This window comes from Sinohyriopsis cumingii, chromosome 9, assembly GCF_028554795.1.
Source record: "Sinohyriopsis cumingii isolate HCF-2022 chromosome 9, ASM2855479v2, whole genome shotgun sequence".
NCBI lineage: Eukaryota > Metazoa > Mollusca > Bivalvia > Unionida > Unionidae > Sinohyriopsis > Sinohyriopsis cumingii.
In genome coordinates this window covers 101,231,229-101,251,564 of record NC_142969.1, presented here as the reverse complement: position 1 = coordinate 101,251,564, position 20,336 = coordinate 101,231,229, and the positions used below count along the sequence as shown (strand labels likewise).

General features: G+C 35.0%; 1 protein-coding gene across 3 annotated transcripts in view; it reads left to right on the top strand.

Moving 5' to 3' along the window:
* LOC149792347 (FMRFamide receptor-like) overlaps positions 1-20,336 on the top strand; it is a 66,062-nt gene that overhangs the window by 35,615 nt on the left and 10,111 nt on the right. For 2 of the 3 annotated variants that reach the window (XM_089970922.1, XM_089970921.1), the window contains exon 2: positions 16,248-16,462. In XM_089970922.1, coding sequence (XP_089827048.1) covers positions 16,258-16,462 — 205 coding nt within the window. In that variant the 5' untranslated portion in view covers positions 16,248-16,257. Of the gene's footprint in view, positions 1-6,516; positions 6,633-16,247; positions 16,463-20,336 lie in introns of those variants that run through there. The other variant, XM_089970919.1, reaches the window with a different exon arrangement.

Genomic DNA, 20,336 nt, shown 5'->3' with positions numbered 1-20,336 from the left:
TAATCCCTTTTCGACCAGTTGTGCCATTCCCATGTTAAATTATCGATTGGGCCGATAAACTTGAATCCTCTATAGGTCGGCCACTTATAACAATATTACCCTGTAAGCCGGTTTGAGGTCAACCACTCTTAACGATGTAAGATTATTTACAATCATTCAATTTTCTTATGTAAAAATCCCATTTTGCCCCGATACACTTTCGACCCTTTGACTCGATCAATTTTCGGCACACCATGTTCCCATGTTAATTTCCTGTTTGACTATATACAGTTTCCGTTTGTCCATATAGTGGCATACAATACAGCTCGTTAACACTTTTCATGAATTTTGATTTGACTCGTTGACTATTGTGGATATACCACAGTAGTACAAAGTGAGATACACCGTTTCACTTATTCGGCTGACGGTGTTAACAATTTATTAAGCTTTTGGTTAATGTTCATCATTTAATGCTTTGACCTGAAGGTCGTCACGCCGCACTGGCCTCCGTGTTTTTCTACCGTGTTTCCATACAGATGGTTTTCATTGTTTTGTTCATATTTTCAATAAAATCATTACAAATCATAAATAAATTAAATTGTTTTGAGTTACATTTTGCTGAAGCAAAACAAGGAAACAAAATCTAACATACAAGAAATTGTAGTGAATTGTTGCATCAAAAAAGAGATTCTAGTTGCTTTCACTTTATATTGTATAAAATATATTTTTATATATATTCTGTGCCTTCACAAGGAGGATGAAAGTGTTTGAATGATTTGCATAGAACAAATTAGATACAAGTTACCTATCTGTAAAGAAACTAATATCAACAAGCTTCGATCACGGAACATTTACTTTATATGAATACATTTAAAACGTTAAAAAAATTCAGTTTGATGACAGCTAATAATTTTTCTTTTTATTGCGTATCTGAAGATTATCTGGTTGGAAAATGATGTTCATTTGCTAGCGAAGCTGATCGATTATGTGTCGTGATAAGCGCTGAATATATTTTACCAGATAAAAGGATAAAATATCTTGCACTGACGGAAAACTAGTCAAGGATTACGAATGAAGATGCATCTTCAGAAATTAGGGCAATTTTACATGAGGGTGAAAATTCATTTTGTCGTTGCTTATTTCTAGTATATGCATAATACTACGTTTCTTGGCTGATATTGAATACAAACAAATGCATGAACGCCAAGAGGATACAAATAGGAACGTCATTTCAACTTTTTTCGGGGGGGGGGGGGGGCAAAACTTGATTGGGGGAACTTGACGGGCTTGTTAATTAGTGTTTTGAAAATAAAAACTTTGTTATGCATCTTATGAAATTTATTTTTGAAAGAATATTTACCCTTACTAATAATAATTTTTCCGATTCTCTTCGGCATACAGCCAGGGGCGGATTAAGCCTCACTGGTGCCCTAAGCACTGACAAATCTTGGTGCCCCCCTCCTTTCCACGTACACCTGGGAAGATAACCCTAGGGTGCACCATGATCAAGAAACAGAACATTATGATCAATTTGCATTAGTTTTATCAATTTTTTTTTTTTACAAATCTTCATTCGTTTTTTTTTTCCTTTCACCCTTTTCTCAACTTTGTTGTGCCCCCTTTGCTTAGTCTGCTTAATGGTTAATACGCCCCTGCATACAGCCTTCATATAAATACATATGGATATTAGGTAATTTAATACTTCCGCGTAAACATAGAAGAGTGCATTGGATTTCATGTCGCTGTCCTCGCTGAGGTATACAATTGTTTGATTATTACTTAATTTCCTGTTGCTTTGTTTGCTTTCTATTTCTTTCTTTTGTTTCATTACTTTTACTTGGATATATATCTGGATCCTTAGAGGTTTAGAAGTTTTTTTTGAGATTTTTTACATGTGCACTAGATATATTTAATATAGTTTGATCGCGCATTTGTCCCCAACATATAGTATTTGTGATATCGGTGGTCGCTATCATTGTCTGTCGAAGCCGACAGCATTTTCGGGGTGTACTTGATTCGCTTTACTTTGTTCAGGTTAATTAAGCTGGTGGCTAATGCAAAATTTACCGTACCTACTGTGAAGGGATTTTGTTTTACGGCTCTCACCCCTTTTCTTCAAACTTGATGTTTCAGACAGACATAGAAAAACACCGCGCACAGAACTTCAAATTTAAGAAAACGAAATTTGACAATGAATTCTAATTTTCACGATTTTATTTGGAATCTTTGTTTTGAGATCTGAGAATTCGGTGTCATATAGTTTTTTTGTCAATAACTTTGAGTAATACTCAATCACCTATCCTTTTGATTTGGTCGTGTGTGTGTGTGTGTGTGTGTGTGATTTGGATTTTTAACGTAGCCTTAAAAAAAATTTCAATCATATCGCTAAGATGATCTGCAGTGTGGCAGTTTATAGTGATGTCTAGCACTGGGGTATCATTCCGCAGACATGTAACACGATGTCCCATCCAGTCACATCATTCTGGCACCAGGCCGACCAGTCCTAACACTAACCTCTTAATACTGAGCGCCAAGCGAGGCAGCTGTTAGTACCATGTTTGTAATTCTTTGGTATGACTTGGCTGGAGATCGAACACACGACCTCCAGCATCCAAGGCGGACGCTCTAACGACTAGGCCGCCGGAGCTGTTTGTCGTTATGTAAAGGAGTGGTGATATGAACGGTGTTGATGGAATAAACTCTTTTGATCAAAATAGCAAGACACTCATTTGTGTAGTGCTAAAAAAAGACGTAAGAGAACGCAATAAAGTAGTGAGATAACGTATGTTACTCAGATTTGGCAGAAGAACAATGGAGAGCGCATTGTTAGCTCGAGTGTTGTATGAACGAAATCGTCCTCTTGATTGACGTATAGATCTGAAACATATTCTAATATTTTCAAAGACATTCAGAAGAAAATAAAAACCAATAGGAAGCTATGTTCGAACAATATAAAGAGCATGGTTTGAAGATAAAGACTTCTAAATGCCAGTTCTTCTAGAACGATGGAGCATGTTAAGCATCCAGGTAGTGTTTTGTCTGATGGTGCACTTGCGGACCAAGATGAGGCGACAGTGTTTCAAAATTGGCGTGTTGGAAAGAGCATCAAAGATCTAATTACATTCCTAAGATTCAACGGATAATAATGTCGCTTCGTGAAAGGGTGTACACATATTTCCAGGTCACTTAGGTATATCCTTTCAGGACATTAAACGAATACCAAAGGAAAGAAACGTAAACACAAGGTCGCAGCCAGACATTGAAAGACCGACAATTAGCACGAGATCAGAAAGATGTTTTCTTTTGTTATAGGTATTTTACGTTACAGCCCAAGAAAATACAATGGTAGCCAACCGGGGCTGATCAATAAAAGTGAATAAAAATAGCCCTCTTTTGGTAAGAAGTCCAACGTCTTAACTACTGGCATTCGATTCGAAAGTTCGAAACAATCTAACTACTTGCCCATTTTTTGTCCTATGCGGGTCTGTCTCAACCGTTCACTCTTAACGTGGACCCCAGCAACACTGGTCTTGGAGCTGTCTTGTATCAGATCAAAATGGAGTGAGACACCTAATTGATTATACCAGCAGGGGATTACATTCTCACCGCAAAAGCTGACATACGTTTCTTGTCCTCCAGAAGTGCATTATCGCCAAGCTATAAGATTATAATTAACGCAATGCCTCTGAAGTTCACGCAAATAAAAAACCAACTTGCCACATGTAAATTAGATGCCACTGGACACATAAGTCATTTAGCTCTTTCAAATTACAGTCTCAAGATCACATATCGCAGTGAGAACAATAATATAAATGCAGATCGACCATCTTGAAAACTGCAACTTACAAATCAGTCCTTCCAGAGTGTCATGAAAGCATTGTTACGATCCTGCTGCGTCGGTACAGAAAAGAATCCTTGTGCAGAATGCCTTGTATGGACTCATACAGCAAAACTGGCAAGTGTGGATGTAGAAGATGAGGACAAAACTCTCAACAAGTAGATGAGGACCAAACTCAACAAGAAGATGAGGACAAAACTCTCAACAAGATAGCTGGTTGAGGACAAGCAGCAGGCATTTACATCTGACTCTTTATTCATTATTTTAAAACTGTTCAATATAATGGATAAACGGGATTCTTCTTATGACGTGCTTACTTTGCCTATAGTCTACCGTAAAATTGCTTCCAAAGGACACATTGAAGGGTGGCCATCGGTGGAGAGACAGAATATAATATCTAGTCTAATCATAGTTTTTCGACTGAATTGGACAGTGACATTGAGAATATATAAAAGTGTTGATCTAGCTATTTATACTGTAATATTTGACCACAAGTGAGCTCCGACCTTGTCAACGTTAATGCTTGGGAGTTTACTACCGCTCACTGGAAAAATCGAAAGGGAGTTTTGAAAACATTCTTGTCATCACGGACAATTTTACAATGTACACACAAGCAATTCCCAGCTAAAACCCGTCATCCTAGACCACTGCAAAACTTCCGTTATGGGAACGTCAGTGTTTGCTATGAATTTCTAGCACAACTCCATAGTAACCAAGGATGCAATGTCACATCAAAATATTGCACTGCCTCTTACAATTCAACGTAGGAACATGCTTGGCATGTGAAGAAACTAACATGGAGAGCAGAAGCGCGATGTAAAGCCTGCGTAGCTGCTACTTCATGCATATACTTCCTCTAGATCTGAGAACACAGGATACGTGCCATAGAGTGGATATTCGGTAGACACCCGTGGTTGGTGATATATGGATTCCTCTCAATTCGACTGAATACCGAAACCTGAAATCTATCCATTTAGGAACTGAAGATGAAGCATACATTGAGATTTGCATATGAACAGGCATCAAAAGCCACTCATTTGGCAATTTATTAGACACAAAACCCTGATAAGATCTAATGGTCAAAGGATATGATGTTGAAACTGGTGAAACATCGTGAGTGCACATGATACTTGTATTATTATTGAATATTAGGCAGACACCCTTACTTGGCGACTGATACATTCCTCGCAATTCGACCTGCATATTCCAACTCGAAATAAAACCATTTATCTACAGAAATTTAAACATATATTGAGCTTTGCATGTGAACATATATCAATAGCCGTTCAGAAGGTTCCTTACTAGAGACAAAACCAAGACATAACCTAATGATCATAGCATATGTCGTCCAAACTGATTATCGAGTCATTATGAAGAATTTGGGACAGAAGGGAAAACACAAGCTGATAGGTAATGGAAATGAAAACACTGTTGTTCCCACGTAAGCAAATCCGGAACAAAACGTACGGTGTAGTGCGTCAGGAAAATGGTAAAGAAAGAGACACGTTAAAACAATGCACATAAATATGCTGTTCCCTGTCTTGCCAGTAGTGCCACAAGAGCAGACACGACAGCACATCAAATCTCAGAAGTTGCAGTGTAAATATACAAAGAGGCAGAGAAAACCTGCAACTATAACTGCAGAACCAGTGAAAGTATATACAGACTTTTACATTTCTTTGACTCTGAGGACGATCCAGAGTTGAGGCTATACATAATTCCTCAACGATGTCCCCAGTCCAAGAACAAAATACCCACCAGCGTCTTTCAACACGATTTGTCACATTCTGAACTGTCTTAAATTTCTTATATTGACATCGCAATATTTTGACAACGAAAATAACGTCTACACACATCTGTGTCGACACCACTTGTGCCATAAAGACTCTCCAGCACTACATGATTAGCGACAAAATGGATACAGGCAGAAAACTGCATCTTCATTTCAGCCATTATCAGTTTTGTTGTCCACATGATTATAATGATAATAATAATAAATGATGACATAACACTATATTTTTTACATAGACTGGTATATAATTACACTAACAGAGAATAAATAGTCCAAACCTTTTAACTATCTATTACCATATAATATTTTCAAACTGAGAAACTCGTAAGGAATTCAACAACACTAAAATAAAAATGATCCATGCACATTCAATAAATAGATAAATAAATATATAGATATAGATATATTAGACCTCGACACACGACAGACCATTACAAAAAATTGTGAGATGAAAATTGCACTTCCTTTCATAAGTGTCCAAACAAGAAAACAAATTAAGACTTATGAATTGTCATTAAAAGAAAAACTTACCACTAAATTGCTCCGATATATATTTAGGAGAAATTTCATTGTGTCGATTTTATGCTGGTAGCAATCAAGATTTATGAATCGTTTAACGATATGGAACCGTACTTCAGTAGCATCATTATAAAATGTTCGACAAATTAGGTTTTGCGAAGGCACATGCTAATCAGACTTAGAAAACGACACACTTGGTAGGGATAACAAGTCGAGGATATACATGTTTGTCACAGAACAAAGCCCCACAATATATCGGAAGCCAACAGGGTAGTGTCATTGAACGTTCAGTTGATGATTTAAAGGCTGTTTTGTTTACCACGTATACTGACAAACACCTTAGGTGTATAACTTTGGTCACGTGAGCAAAAGCGCACGCGCTCGCTAGTCATTTGCGTGTCGTTATTGTTTCCAGCTTGGGCATTCCAGGTAATGAGGCTTGTGTGTGGACCCGAACACACTGTACCATCCAGCATTCATGTACGCGTTCGCATCATTTTCTGGGTATGTAACGTAAGTTTTCATGATTTCACTTATACTTCTTTTTATATCTCTCCTCTATTATTTCCCTTAAATGTATTAATCATTGCTACCAGTGTTTCTATGAATTCATTCTTATTCACTCGGTTTAAATATCTGTCACAAATTCAATCCGTTTGGTTTAAGTTTTTTTATTTGAAAGCGTTTCTCTTTTCCCTATGCTAAATAATATATACATGTATTTGTCATTTAATACAGTCGTTCACACATCTGTTCGCATTTTGTCTAGCCTTCGGCAATGTCCCTAAATCAACAACTGATAATTCACCAGGAGTTCGTTTATTTCTTATCTAGAAGCCTGAATCTGCAACAGATTTTAATCTCTTACCTGTCTTGGCATAAATTTGTATGTACTAGTATATATTAACCGTTAAAGGGCAGTTAAGTTCCATCGTAAAATGTTTTTGTTTCCATAAAATGAGTCCACATTTTGCTGTGTACATGATCGCATATCGCGCTCGCATCTATGCCTGTAGTTGATATAGTAAAATTAAGGTTGTTAACACTATTTTGTTTATTGACAGGCAAAGCAAATCACTAGGTTCAGATTTTACACACTTTCTACCCTATATACGCAACTTCGAGATAAATTTATTTGGAAAACTAGACCAATACTAAACGAAATGATGGATGAAAACTAGCCTTATAGTAATCTGAAATCATAGTTGAAAACTAGTCTATATATGCTGAATGATGACTGGGCTTAAGTAGTGTCCAACTGTTTTGCGTGACTTTTCCCAAAATCCCCATCAAATTCGCCCATTTCGGTCCCTATTTGCATCATCACGATGTCTGCGTATTAAACGTAGAATTTCACAATCGCAATGTATTCTTCTCAAAGTAGTACACGGAGAAAGTGTAGCGATTATGGAATTGTATGTTACAGATGTCACTAACAGATTCTAATGGAATTAAAATTAGGATTTAGGGCAGTATGGGACTTTATGGAGTGTGCGTTCTATTTTTACAACGGGGTACCAGACTTCAGTTTCCAGTACTAGAATAGGCTGAGGACAAAGACTGCTGTTGATATATACTTGGTTGTTCTCTGAATGCTTGGTGATCACAATCATACAAACACTTTCACTAAAGTTTGTAGTGTGCCTTATTCTAGTGAATGTCCGATACTGCTGTATTGCGATCCATTTTAGGCTTTCACACGCTGGGGTAGCATCTCAGTGCATTTTAACGTGTGTTTATGTATGCACCTTTACATGTAAGTTAGTTTAATGCTATCTAAAAGTTTTCGACGTCACTGGCTTTGGCTTCAAGATGGTTAGGTTGTGTTATAAATGAATGTGTCTTTTCTTCAGTTCCATATATAACTATCAATTGAAACATTCAGTATCTTTACCCTCTTCCTATCGCAGAGGATGTCAACCACTTTTTTTCTAGACACTTTTCAGACATCATAGAGTCATACTCTGGCCACATTTTAGATGTCAAATGTACAAACCCATACATATTTTGATAAGACATTGATCACCTACAACATATGAGCTCAAGAGGCGGTAATGTCAATATCCTCGCTCAACATTGATTATGAGTCATTCAGTTCGTTGAGTAAGGTAAATTATTGTGTTACCTTTAAAGGGAACTCAACATCATCTTTGGTGACTATTTATTTCTGTATAACTTCTCTATCTCTGTCTCCCCCCCCCACTCTGTCTCTGTCTATCTGTCTCTGATTAATATATTCTAATATAATGCAGGTGAGATTCATATAATCTCATGTAATGAAAGTAATATTCACATAATCTCAAGTAATGAAAGTGAGATTCAAATAATATCATGTAATGAAAGTGACTCATTTGAACTCAATTGAAACATCATAATCAATTGAAACAAACACATGACTCGTGACTCAGTCATTTGTATATCCCGTACTATTAACAACCACGTTTGACTCATAATTACTTATGAAAACTTGCAAATTAAAACATTTCTACCTGGTGTACGTGTCCATTGTCTTACCACAAATTTCTCCTGAATTCTTGGGTTGGCCCACACTTGTATTGGCCACAGACACCCGTCATTGATCCACCAAGCGCACAAGTTTACAAATCAGCGGTTCCGCCCTTGTATGGCCTTGATGGTCACACCAGCTTCCATCCCCATACAGACATACAGACGGTCAGACCAACAGCCTGATATACCCACACACGCATACGTAAACTCTTAATTAACAACAACTTGTAACAATTCAAAAGTTCCCGTTCAAATCCTCGTAGTGGTAAAGGCAATATTTCACGCTACATCACAAAATACTGAAAATAGGTCACGTATCAAATAAAATAAAAATGCAACACTTACCCCAATGGCTGTAGAACAAAAATGGAGAATGTACATTCCTTAACAAGATCAAAAATACTAGTGAGTCAATTAGAGAATAAACTTGCCTTAAATCTACAGGAGAATGAATGTTAGCAAGGGTAAAAGACCCGTGCATTAGGTGCTTTTAGTGTCTCTTACCGCAAGCGATCTACAATAAGATACATGCTAGTTCAGTTGTTTAACTAGAAAAACAATTATCCACCTTAGGAAACGTTATATGCATGTATGACAAAAATGATCAAATCGTTCTAGGGCGAAACCAAGTTTTTTCTTGCCTTATTCTGTGACACTCTTCCTTCAAATGATTCGTGTGTAGTTCTCATGAAATGGATGCTATTATCAGACAAATGTGTGCATGTACAATCACAACTCTTTCATGAAAATTGACAGTCATCGAATTATATTTAGTTTGGACAGTTACTCAAACTTTAATTTCCGCTTTAACATATGTAGAACAATGTTATGCATTGCAATGTATTCAAGGTTATAGCGTTTGGGATGAGTCTCGCAGTCATGGAAAACAAGAGAAAACTGTACAATTCTGACCTCGTGGATAGGATATTTGGATTTCTGTCTCTTTGTCTTAAGATCGTCTCATTAGTACTCGCTTTCACTTTTAGACTGGTCAAATTTAAACTAATTATATAATTTACTTGATAAGAAAAGGTGTGAAACCCTGGGAAAACGACACAAAATCAAATAATGCAAAGAGAAGAGATTACAGTTTGCTAGGGTTTCCGTTTGATGTACTTAGGTTATTAAAGTTTTGACCCAATTAAAACAAACAACGTAATAGTGCTCTAACAAACTGGATTTAACAAACTGACGGGTACCTCCGACTTAGACGTGTCAACAACAGAATACAATAAAATAGGAAGCCCTTGTAGCGCGTAAAATGTGTTTATGTCACTGAACCTTTAGCTTCTTGACCCCAAACCACGTCATCTATCATTGCTGACTTGAATTATTGTTAGTCAGGGAAATCAAACTGAATCAATACTATACATTGTTCCTTTTTCTGATAAGCAGACATATATTTCACGATCATGAATAAAATAAAAATATAAGATTATCAACGGCTTACACATAATTGAAAAATACAGTTTCTGAATTAAAATCTTTTATAAATATTATTCACTTGTGCAAGTTTTTGAAAATTGTACAAATTAATCGATCCATTACATTGACATGGATTTATTACACTTATGGGTATGCGTAATGCACATACATGTAATAAATTCCCATAAATGGCACACCTTCGGGTATATAATTATGCTAATTGCAATATAGCTTATTCCATATTTACGGGAGTTCCTACCATTTGTTGGATTAACTCTGATCAGAAAATGTAATAAATCTCTAAATGGAATAAATAAGTGAAAATTTAAGTTGTATTACATTTCATTATATTTAGGGAAGTGGAATTAAATTTTAAGGAACATCTTCAAAACCCAAGAATGTCAAAGATTAACTTCAATCCGAAAATGTAATAAATCTTAAAATGCAACAAATTCCTGCTGAGTAAAGTTTTTAAATTTTATTACATTTTATTATATTTACGGACGTTTAATTAAATTTTAGCGATCATCATCAATACCTCAAGAATGTCAAAAATTCCCATAACTGTAATATCTGCAGCTATTGGTAACATACTTTATTACATTTTCAGGAGTATACTCCTTTACGAGAATAACTTCAAGACGTATATGTAACAAACTCAGGATAATGTTCTAACTGTAACGTTAGTAAGATTGGTTGCCTTTACTGTAATTTATTATAAGCACACCTTAAAACAGGTGCTCGCATCAAGTCAGATATTATCAGAGAAGCGTTTAATAAAGAGTAGCAAATGAGTACTAATATCAGTTAGGAAAGAAAGTCGAGAGCTTAGATCCCGTTCTCCATTATGTAAGTGGAGATCTATCCCGAGGCTTACATGCGAAACCATTGTAATATCATTTCAATGATCCGAATGAGGCTGAAGATAAAGTAACGTTATCATAAAAATATCGCTAAATGATTAAATGTCGATGGCACTAATCAATGCAATGCAGAAATTGTTAGGATTTCAAGGAACTTAATTTTCTGATCTGTTGAAATATCAGTTTTCTGCACGATTTATTTTAGAACTGGTATTGTTTAGTTAACGAAATTTAAGCCGCGCAAATAAAACATATCTCATTATGCAACCTTCAAATAGATGGAAATTTTCGTACAGGAATGCTTTTTGATCTTTGTAATTAGTGGTTAGATCTATTTCATGAAAATAAACCAAAAACATCTCTTTTATTCTCTCCTCCTTAATCAAATGTACGTGTCTGGGAGGAAATTATGACGACGCAGATATTTTATGAAGTGCCTGCCGGCTGTTTTTGTCGGGTAATTTAATATTTTATCCTAAGAGGAAAAATTAATTGTGCAATGTTATGATGTTGACAGAATTAATCCTGCTAATTACAGATACTTTTAGTAAAGCCGCTGGTTTCAGTCGCATTGTTACTGTCAGTGTCGCAGCTTTAGCCTCCACGTTTCAAGAAGAAAATTTGAAACACGAACTTTATTCCGCTTTTCAACGTTATCTAAAAACGCAAGACGGTATCTTTGAGAGTAGTACCGTCGTTAAAGGCGTAGCAGACTAGTGTATATACCTATGAAATATCGAACAGGAATAATACCATCGACGTATGCACTACCCAAATAACAAGATTACAAATATATAACAATACACACCTGACTAAAGGTAAGGTTGTTTGTTTTTCTTACATTAAAGTGTACTCATTTAGTGGATTATTATGGTTTCTAAAAGAAAAGATTACATTTTCATTGCATCTGAAAGATATAAGAGAAAATCAAGATCCTAAGCGATATAATAATAATAATAATAATAATAATAATAATAATAATAATAATATAGTTATTATTATTATTATTATTATTATTATTATTATTATTATTATTATTAATGCGAAATTATCTTAAATTGACTTTGGGTTTAAATACTATAGGAGTTTCAGTCAGAAAAAATAGTTTGTGTTTACATCAAGACGAAATATATAGAAAACAAGTTTTAAGTATAAAGGGGTCCCCAGCTCTGAGAAATATTTCCATTATAGCCATTAAATGTTTTCACTTTCCTAAGCGATATATATGTAGTTTGAACATATAACCAGATTTAGTCCATCATTTATTGCGCTTTAGTCGCGCACTCGCTTTAAACAATTCATTAATATAAGAAGCATTTTCTTCTCAGGAAATAGGCATAGTTGTCAGTTGATACCTTTTGGATGAAGTGAGGCGTATTTGATTTCCTGATTATTTTTGTGCTGCATGCATAATTAATCACCAAAGAAGGTTGTTTGTTTCATCGTTTTTCTTTTGCTATGTTTTAGAATAGGTTAAAAAAATTAGCTAAACATAAAAAAGTGAACAATTTTATTTTTCAGGCGTATCGATTTCTCATGGTTTTGAAAACAAAATGATAGTTCTGTCGTTACTTAAATGTGTTGACGCCAATAATGGAAGGGGATGTCCTTTTATATTTCAGCCCAATACGTAGTTCGTTTGTTTATTAAATTCGTGTTTTGTAAATATCCCATAGTTTACAAGATTTGGTACCCTACGAATGGAAGGAAACAATACAGTATTATACATGCAAAAACAGTTTCATAGCAACCAAAACTGAGCTGAAAATTCTCATGTTCACTTCTACAGGGAAAATACTCATATCAATAACGATGAATTAACAATACCTGCCAATTTCAAATGTCTGCAAATAACACTAATCAGCTCCTGGTATGTATGTATGTATGTATGCATGCATGCATGCATGTATGTATGTATGTATGTATGTATGTATGTATGTATGTATGTATGTATGTATGTATGTATGTATGTATGTATGTATGTATGTATTGTGTGTGTGTGTGTGTATGTGCGTGTGTGCGTACGTGCGTGCATGTATGTATGTACACAGGGACTCAATCGGATATCCTTAGGATGCGGGAACCAATTGTCTATATATGTGTTTTTTTGTCTAGATTTGTTCTCTCATTCGTCATTTCAGACGCAAGTAAACATATTCTCTCTACTTTGCACTATTTACATTATAGGGGTACATAATTGAGAATTATTTATTCTTGGCTTTGCATCTGAAGCATAATCAGTCTATTTGGTGTCTTCTGTTTTTTAGCTTGGATGGGTTTGTTTATTGAAAATAATTATTCACTGGAATTACAAAGTGCCCAACAATATTCTTTGTCTGAACAATTAATTTTAATTAAAATTAAAAGTAAACCTTGGTACGGCACGTGTACACCCCTCAGATGTTGAAGTATACCATGGAAATAACTTTGCACAGGTTGATAATATAAACAGTATGGGGTATTCGAGGAAACTGACACTCGTTAATTGCTACATAGAATCAGCTGTCATCTACACGATACGCTCAGACGCAGTATTAGGCACTGACTAGGTTCAAATGAGTACGACTTTCACAATATTTGATGGCAACCTTTAGCATGTTTTGGAGAAATAGATTGCAAAATCTAGGAAACAAGGGAATTGAAATAAGGAGCATTAAGAAGAATAGATATTCCACACAATAACTAATTACATTAATTGTTGTACTCATCAGATGTCAAACGCCTGCATTAAAGTATGATTGATTAAATTTTAGTGACCTGCAGCAAAAATGTCCTTAAGCTTTCGTAACCTGCATATAGGCTACAGATTTTAAGCGCAATAAGAACATTGGTGACATTTTCTTGGGGTCTAAACCACCGAGTGTGAAAGTCATGGCTGCAGGCTCCGTGATTTTATAACTGAGAAAAAGCACAAAACTTTAAACGGGTATAAATTTTCATATTTTATGTTATACGCAAAATATAATTTATGTGGTGTATTATTTGAACTGCAAAAAGCACAGTGATAGAGAAAAGGAAGACATTTGTACCCGTTGTGATGGATAGGCGGCTGTCGCATATACGATTGCAAAGACAAGTTAAACAAAGATCAAAACATTTTAGTACAATTGTAGTAAAGATTACTTACTAGTGATTTGTATTAAATGTAGTAAATGTAACATTTGATGCTCAAATGCAGATAGCAGTATCTAGTAAATGTAACATTTGATAGTCAAATGCAGATAGCAATATGTAGTAAATGTAACATTTGATGGTCAAACGCAGATATCAGTATGTACTGAATATAACATGTGATGGTCCAATGCAGATAGTAGTATGTAGTGAATGTGACATGATGGTCAAATGCAGATAGCAGTATGTAGTAAATGTAACATTTGATGGTCAAATGCAAATAGCAGTATGTAGTAAATGTAACATTTGATAGTCAAATGCAGATAGCAGTATGTAGTAAATGTAACATTTCATGGTCAAATGCAGATAGCAATATGTACTGAATGTAACATTTGATGGTCAAATGCAGATAGCAGTATGTAGTAAATGTAACATTTGATGGTCAAATGCAGACAGCAGTATGTACTTGTTGTAACATTTGATGGTCAAACGCAGATAGCAGTATGTACTGAATGTAACAGTAGATGGTCCGCATATAGCGGTATGTAGTAAATGTAACATTTGATGGTCAAACGCAGATAGTAGTATGTACTGAATGTAACATTTGATGGTCAAATGCAGATAGCAGTATATAGTAAATGTAACATTTGATGGTCAAATGCACACAGTAGTATGTACTGGTTGTAGCATTTGATGGTCAAATGCAGATAGCAGTATATAGTAAATGTAACATTTGATAGTCAAACGCAGATAGCAGTATGTAGCAAACGTAACATTTGATGGTCAAATACAGACAGCAGTATGTACTGATTGTAACATTTGATGGTCAAACGCAGATAGCAGTATGTAGTGAATGTGACATGATGGTCAAACGTAGATAGCAATGTGAACTGAATGTTAACATATGATGGTCCAACGTAGATAGCAGAAAAAGATAACAATTTTTACTTTTTGCTTAAGCTTTCAGGAACCGAAATTAATTTTAACATTCCAACATCATTGCAATATTGACTGCAGCTCTATCTAAGTTTATACTTGATTCTTTTCAAACATTTTATGGTTTAAGTTTCTTGTATATTTTCTGTTGAAACTAGACAGTTAGCGGTACCACTGTCTCACTTTATCTGTCGAATATATCGACCAAACAATGAACCATGCATTATATATATATATATATATATATATATATATATATATATATATATATATATATATATATATATATATATATATATATATATATATATATATATATATATATATATATATATATATTTATTTATTTATTTATATGTGTGTGTGTGTCTGTGTCTGTGTGTCTGTGTGTGTGTATGTGATTATCTGTCTGCTTGCTTGCTTATTCCTCTCTCTATCTCTGTTGATAGCGGGAAAAACTACGATACTTAAAATGCAGATGAATGGGCGTTTTTAAGTTTCATGAATACACTAGTTTCGAACAAAATAAATAACTAAATAAATACATAAGTGTTATTTTGCATCTTATTTCGTATACTTGCTTATTTGTTTTGGTGGTTTTTTAACATTCATTAGTGTACATTTTTTACTGTTTTGGTTTGTTATTCTTCCTTTGATTTAGAGTCGGGTATGTGATATGTATTCTGTCCATCCGCTTGTCCGTTGCCCAATCTATTCCTTGGTTTTGTACCTGTTTTAATGTCGACCATGTCCAAAAGGATGCGATACGTTTGCATCCCTCTGCAAGTGTTCTTGAAAATCTTTAGGAACAGCACTTTGAATTACTGTAAAAAAAAGTTTTGACTAAACTATATATATATATATATATATATATATATATATATATATATATATATATATATATATATATATATATATATATATATATATATATATATATAGTTTCTTATTTATTTACTTATTGGTCGGTATTGCAGATAAGGGTGTATATGAGAGCATTGATCAGAAAAAAATTTCACCTTTAATTTCTTGTTGGGTAATGCTGATGGCCGTGGTTATGATGAAAGTGAACGAATTTATATTTAGAACTGTACCGAATGAATTACAACAAAAACATGTGAGTACTGATTTAATTTGCAACATAATTTTGTTTACACGCACAAAAACGCAGTCCTAATGTATACATTCGCGTCAATGAAATTTGACACGAGTTCTTGGTTATGCCATTGGAATATCAGTTTATTTATTACTTTACTTCAAAATGTTTCTTTTATAGCAATACGAAGATGTCATCTGTTCCGTCATCAGTGAACTATAATAATACAGCAATGTCCACGCCCACAACCTCGCATGATGAAATGTTGACGATTGCTCAGAAAATGCACTGGGCCACGAGTGTTGTTGTGGGAACAATATTCGTTGCCATCGGCCTGGTTGGAAACACGCTGTCCATACTGGTTTGGAATAGAAAGTCGCTTCGATCGTCTACAGGTATTATCCTATTTAAGAAACAAAAGAATTGTGGTATAAAATATTAAATTTAAAATGACGGTAACAATTAATCAAGCGTTTGTTTCTATATTCTATATGCACTTGTCTTTTCATCGATTCTGCTGTGACATCATAGACATTCCTTTTGTTTTCTTTTTGAGAATAATGACTTTTTGAGAATAATGACTTTTTCGAAAGAAAAAGACTTATACAGGTATTCTTTTGAAAAAAACAATACAACAAAATTAGTAGTATATCATTTCAAGAAGTAGCGCCAAGAAGTATCGGTCTTTACCCAAAATGATTTTGTCTTTCTACTCTGCCGAACGAAAACTAGGAGTTTACGTTTTCCTCATTGAACTCTACAATAAACATTTCGTTTCTAGCGTCATCAAGCTCGCTATCAGCCGGATAATCAGAAAGTCAGATAATATCGCATCGTAAACATCCTCACCGATTTTCTCACAGCATATGCTGTCCATATCTGTAAAAAAAAAAATAACCCAGCTCGGTTTGATCATCTTATTTTAATTTTACAAAGCCATAATGAAAACCATGCAAAAGTGTGACTGTAGAAAAGCTTCTTTACCTTTAACACGATTTCCTCGTGTGAATAGGAACCAATTTTTGCGCGTTATCCTTGCGATGCCAAATTCCTTTTTACGCTACTCCTGCAAACTAACTATTTCAACATTAACCTATTTTCTGATATTTTCCATGGTTTTAACGAACACAATATTATTAATTAGCTTTTAAAAAAAACCTTTTGGAAGTCTCTACTGTGTCTGTAATTTTCTTTGCTGCACTAAAGTCGATTAAAGGTTTTAACCAACTTGACTGCTCGAGTAGTCATTGTCAATTACACTGAGAATCATGTTGAACCTGTTGTTCATGTTACTGCAACCTGCTGATCGTATAATCATGTAATGCCCTATCTGGAAACAAACATTATGCCTGGAAACAGCAACGTTGTCTGAGTCAAAACTGATTCTTTATAGCCAAGTTATATAAATGAGTTATTTATTGTTGTATATTTTTTTGGATTTGAGGGGAGGGAGCGGAGACTCCAATATAGATATATAAGTAGAAGAGATTGTTGGAAATCGTATAAACAAAACTGGCTACGTGAAGAATGGCCTGTTAAATGTGACCAAACAACGTGATACTTAACAGCGAATCGACACAAGACACCCACGCAGCCAACATTAAATAAGCAGACAATTATGCAGGAACCAATGCGCTTTTGAGATGTTCGCATGCAAGTTTTTTCTAATGAACGTTTGCTTTTTACTAATTAAAACTAAAGCTGAGTAATAATCGCAGGAGAATTGTTGTCGGCGCCAAGTATGTTACCTCCATCATGTGGAACAATGTCCTGCGTAACTCTACATGATTACAAACAGCATAAAAGTTGATAAGGCACCAATACAAGCCAAAAACGCGTCCAACAACACACAGCTATACATACCCTTTGTGCCTGACAGCGACATTCTGCTAAACACGCAACCAGGCACCAATATAGACGTAGGCATATTAATTGATCTTGTCGAGGGTTAATCGTTATGTGTTGTATTTGGTCAGGATTACAAACTTGGCCTCGGCTATTTACAGCTTACTAAAACAGTACGTGAACGTACATTTTGCCCCACCCCACCCCACCCCAAATAACATCGTTGTAGTGAACGCTCAAACAAGCACCTACAAAAACATAAGCCTGTTAAATGACTAACGTATCTAAGGATAAAACACTTTATTTTGTATTTGGCATACAGGTCATGGGGCATACAGGTCATGTGGATCTTTGTTCAGCTTCTTATCCTCTAATAATTGTACAAGGCGTTTTTGTGCTTAATGTAGGTGGTAAGGCTATAGACAAAAGATACAGCCGCGTAAACAATGTTGTTTTGTGAACAGCCACGTCAGACGCAGACACAACACAAGATGTGAAAGACAGGCGTATCAAAATAATATTAGTTTTATTTTGTTGCTGGCGTGAAACCTGATAACCGCAGCGGCTTCAATTCACAGTTGCATTGTCGTCTCAACTCAACAAATTACCAATCAGTTTAGGCCTTTGCCAACCATTTATTTCAGCGAATAGATGTTGTGTACAAACGACTAATCGATCGCGATCATGTGCCAGGCAGATATATCCAAATAGGAATTTCATGTGCGAGGTCTCACAGGACGCACCTAGCGAATAAACAACACGCGGTTAGATGTACAGGGCACAACGAATGCTAACTGAACCACGTTGTACATCAGAACAAATCTAGTAGATTGGACGGTGGTTAAATTGTTAACACAAACCCATCAATGACAAACTACCACATCTACTTCTTGTTTTGTGTCTAAGCCGAGACTACACGCTCTATCTTGACCTATTATTAAATATTTACGTTGAATGCTCTTATGAAGCCGTAATTACTTTGCATAAGGTAACCTGATGAAAAGATCTGATAATTTACAAGTTAGAACATCTCTTATGTCACCGAGTTATATACTTTCTGAGACTGTTAAGAACTGCTCACGAGCTCAACAATTTGTTCCTTAATTAAACGCGTCATGATCCTCCCTATTATGGTGTAGTCCATGCACACTATGCTATTATTGGCGGCATGAAGCAATAGCAAATGATGTTTAAGGTGGATCCCACCACAGTCAAGATGGATAAGCACTTGAGCAACTACCTTTCTGTGGATCAGATGGCCAAATAACTTAAGGTCGTTGACAAGATCGTAGCAGGTTTGGTGTTGATATGCCTGAGCAAATACGATGTTATCCCCTAAAAATATTTTAGCAATTAATATTGCTTATACATTGGTTATGTCATATTATGACACAAAAACTCGCACTATGACCATTATGCTCCTCTCCGAGAATCCTTCTGGACATTTCTAGATCAAATCGTATCCTCCCGTAGTATCAAAGTATTATACATTCGTGTTAGAACGTTGTGGATAAATAGAGATGCACAGTGGTATTACTGTTTTATTATTATGTTTAGTGCATAAGTTTATGATATATTTTTAACCGCTCCGTGGCCAAGTGGTTAAAGCGTCCGCTTCGGATGCGGAAGGTCGTGGGTTCGATCCCCGGCCGAGTCATATCAGAGACTTACAAAAATGGTACTTACAGCTGCCTCGCTTAGCGTTCAGAGGTTAGTGTTAGGACTGGTCAGCCTGGTGTCAGGATAATGTGACTGGGTGGGACATCATACTACATGTCTAATACTTGATGCCCCAGTACTAGACATCACTGTAAACTGCCACATTGCAGACATCGTAGCGATATGACTGAAAAATTGTTAAAGCAAGGTTAAAAATCAAAATCACATCACACATTATGTAGTTTTAATGGATAGTATAATGAAGATTGTACATAATCATTTTCATAGGCTTTTTATTTTTTAATTTATCTGTCAATATCAAAATATTAACTGCAAAATATGTCACCTTTAAAAAGAAAGTAAATAAACTCATTCTAAGGAGTGAAATTTGAATTATGTCCCCTTCTGCAATTATTCAACAAGAATTAAATTTTGTTCTATTTTGTATAATAAATTTAAAATAGGAAAACGTGATAGAAATAATATCATAGGAATAATTTTAAAATATGGTTCGATGAATAATTAACATATTCTACTTTAAATATTTGATATGATTTTTTATTTTGCAAAATCATTATAAACCAGAACACATGAACAAAAGAAAATGCGAAATATACTTTGAATTTATATTTTAATATATGTCATTTTAAACGTTTGAATTTAGACCATTTTGATATATTCTATCAAGACGGTGAATCCAAATGAACAGAAGTTCCAACACAGAATTAACTATATCAATATACTAAAATGAAAAATATTGTACTG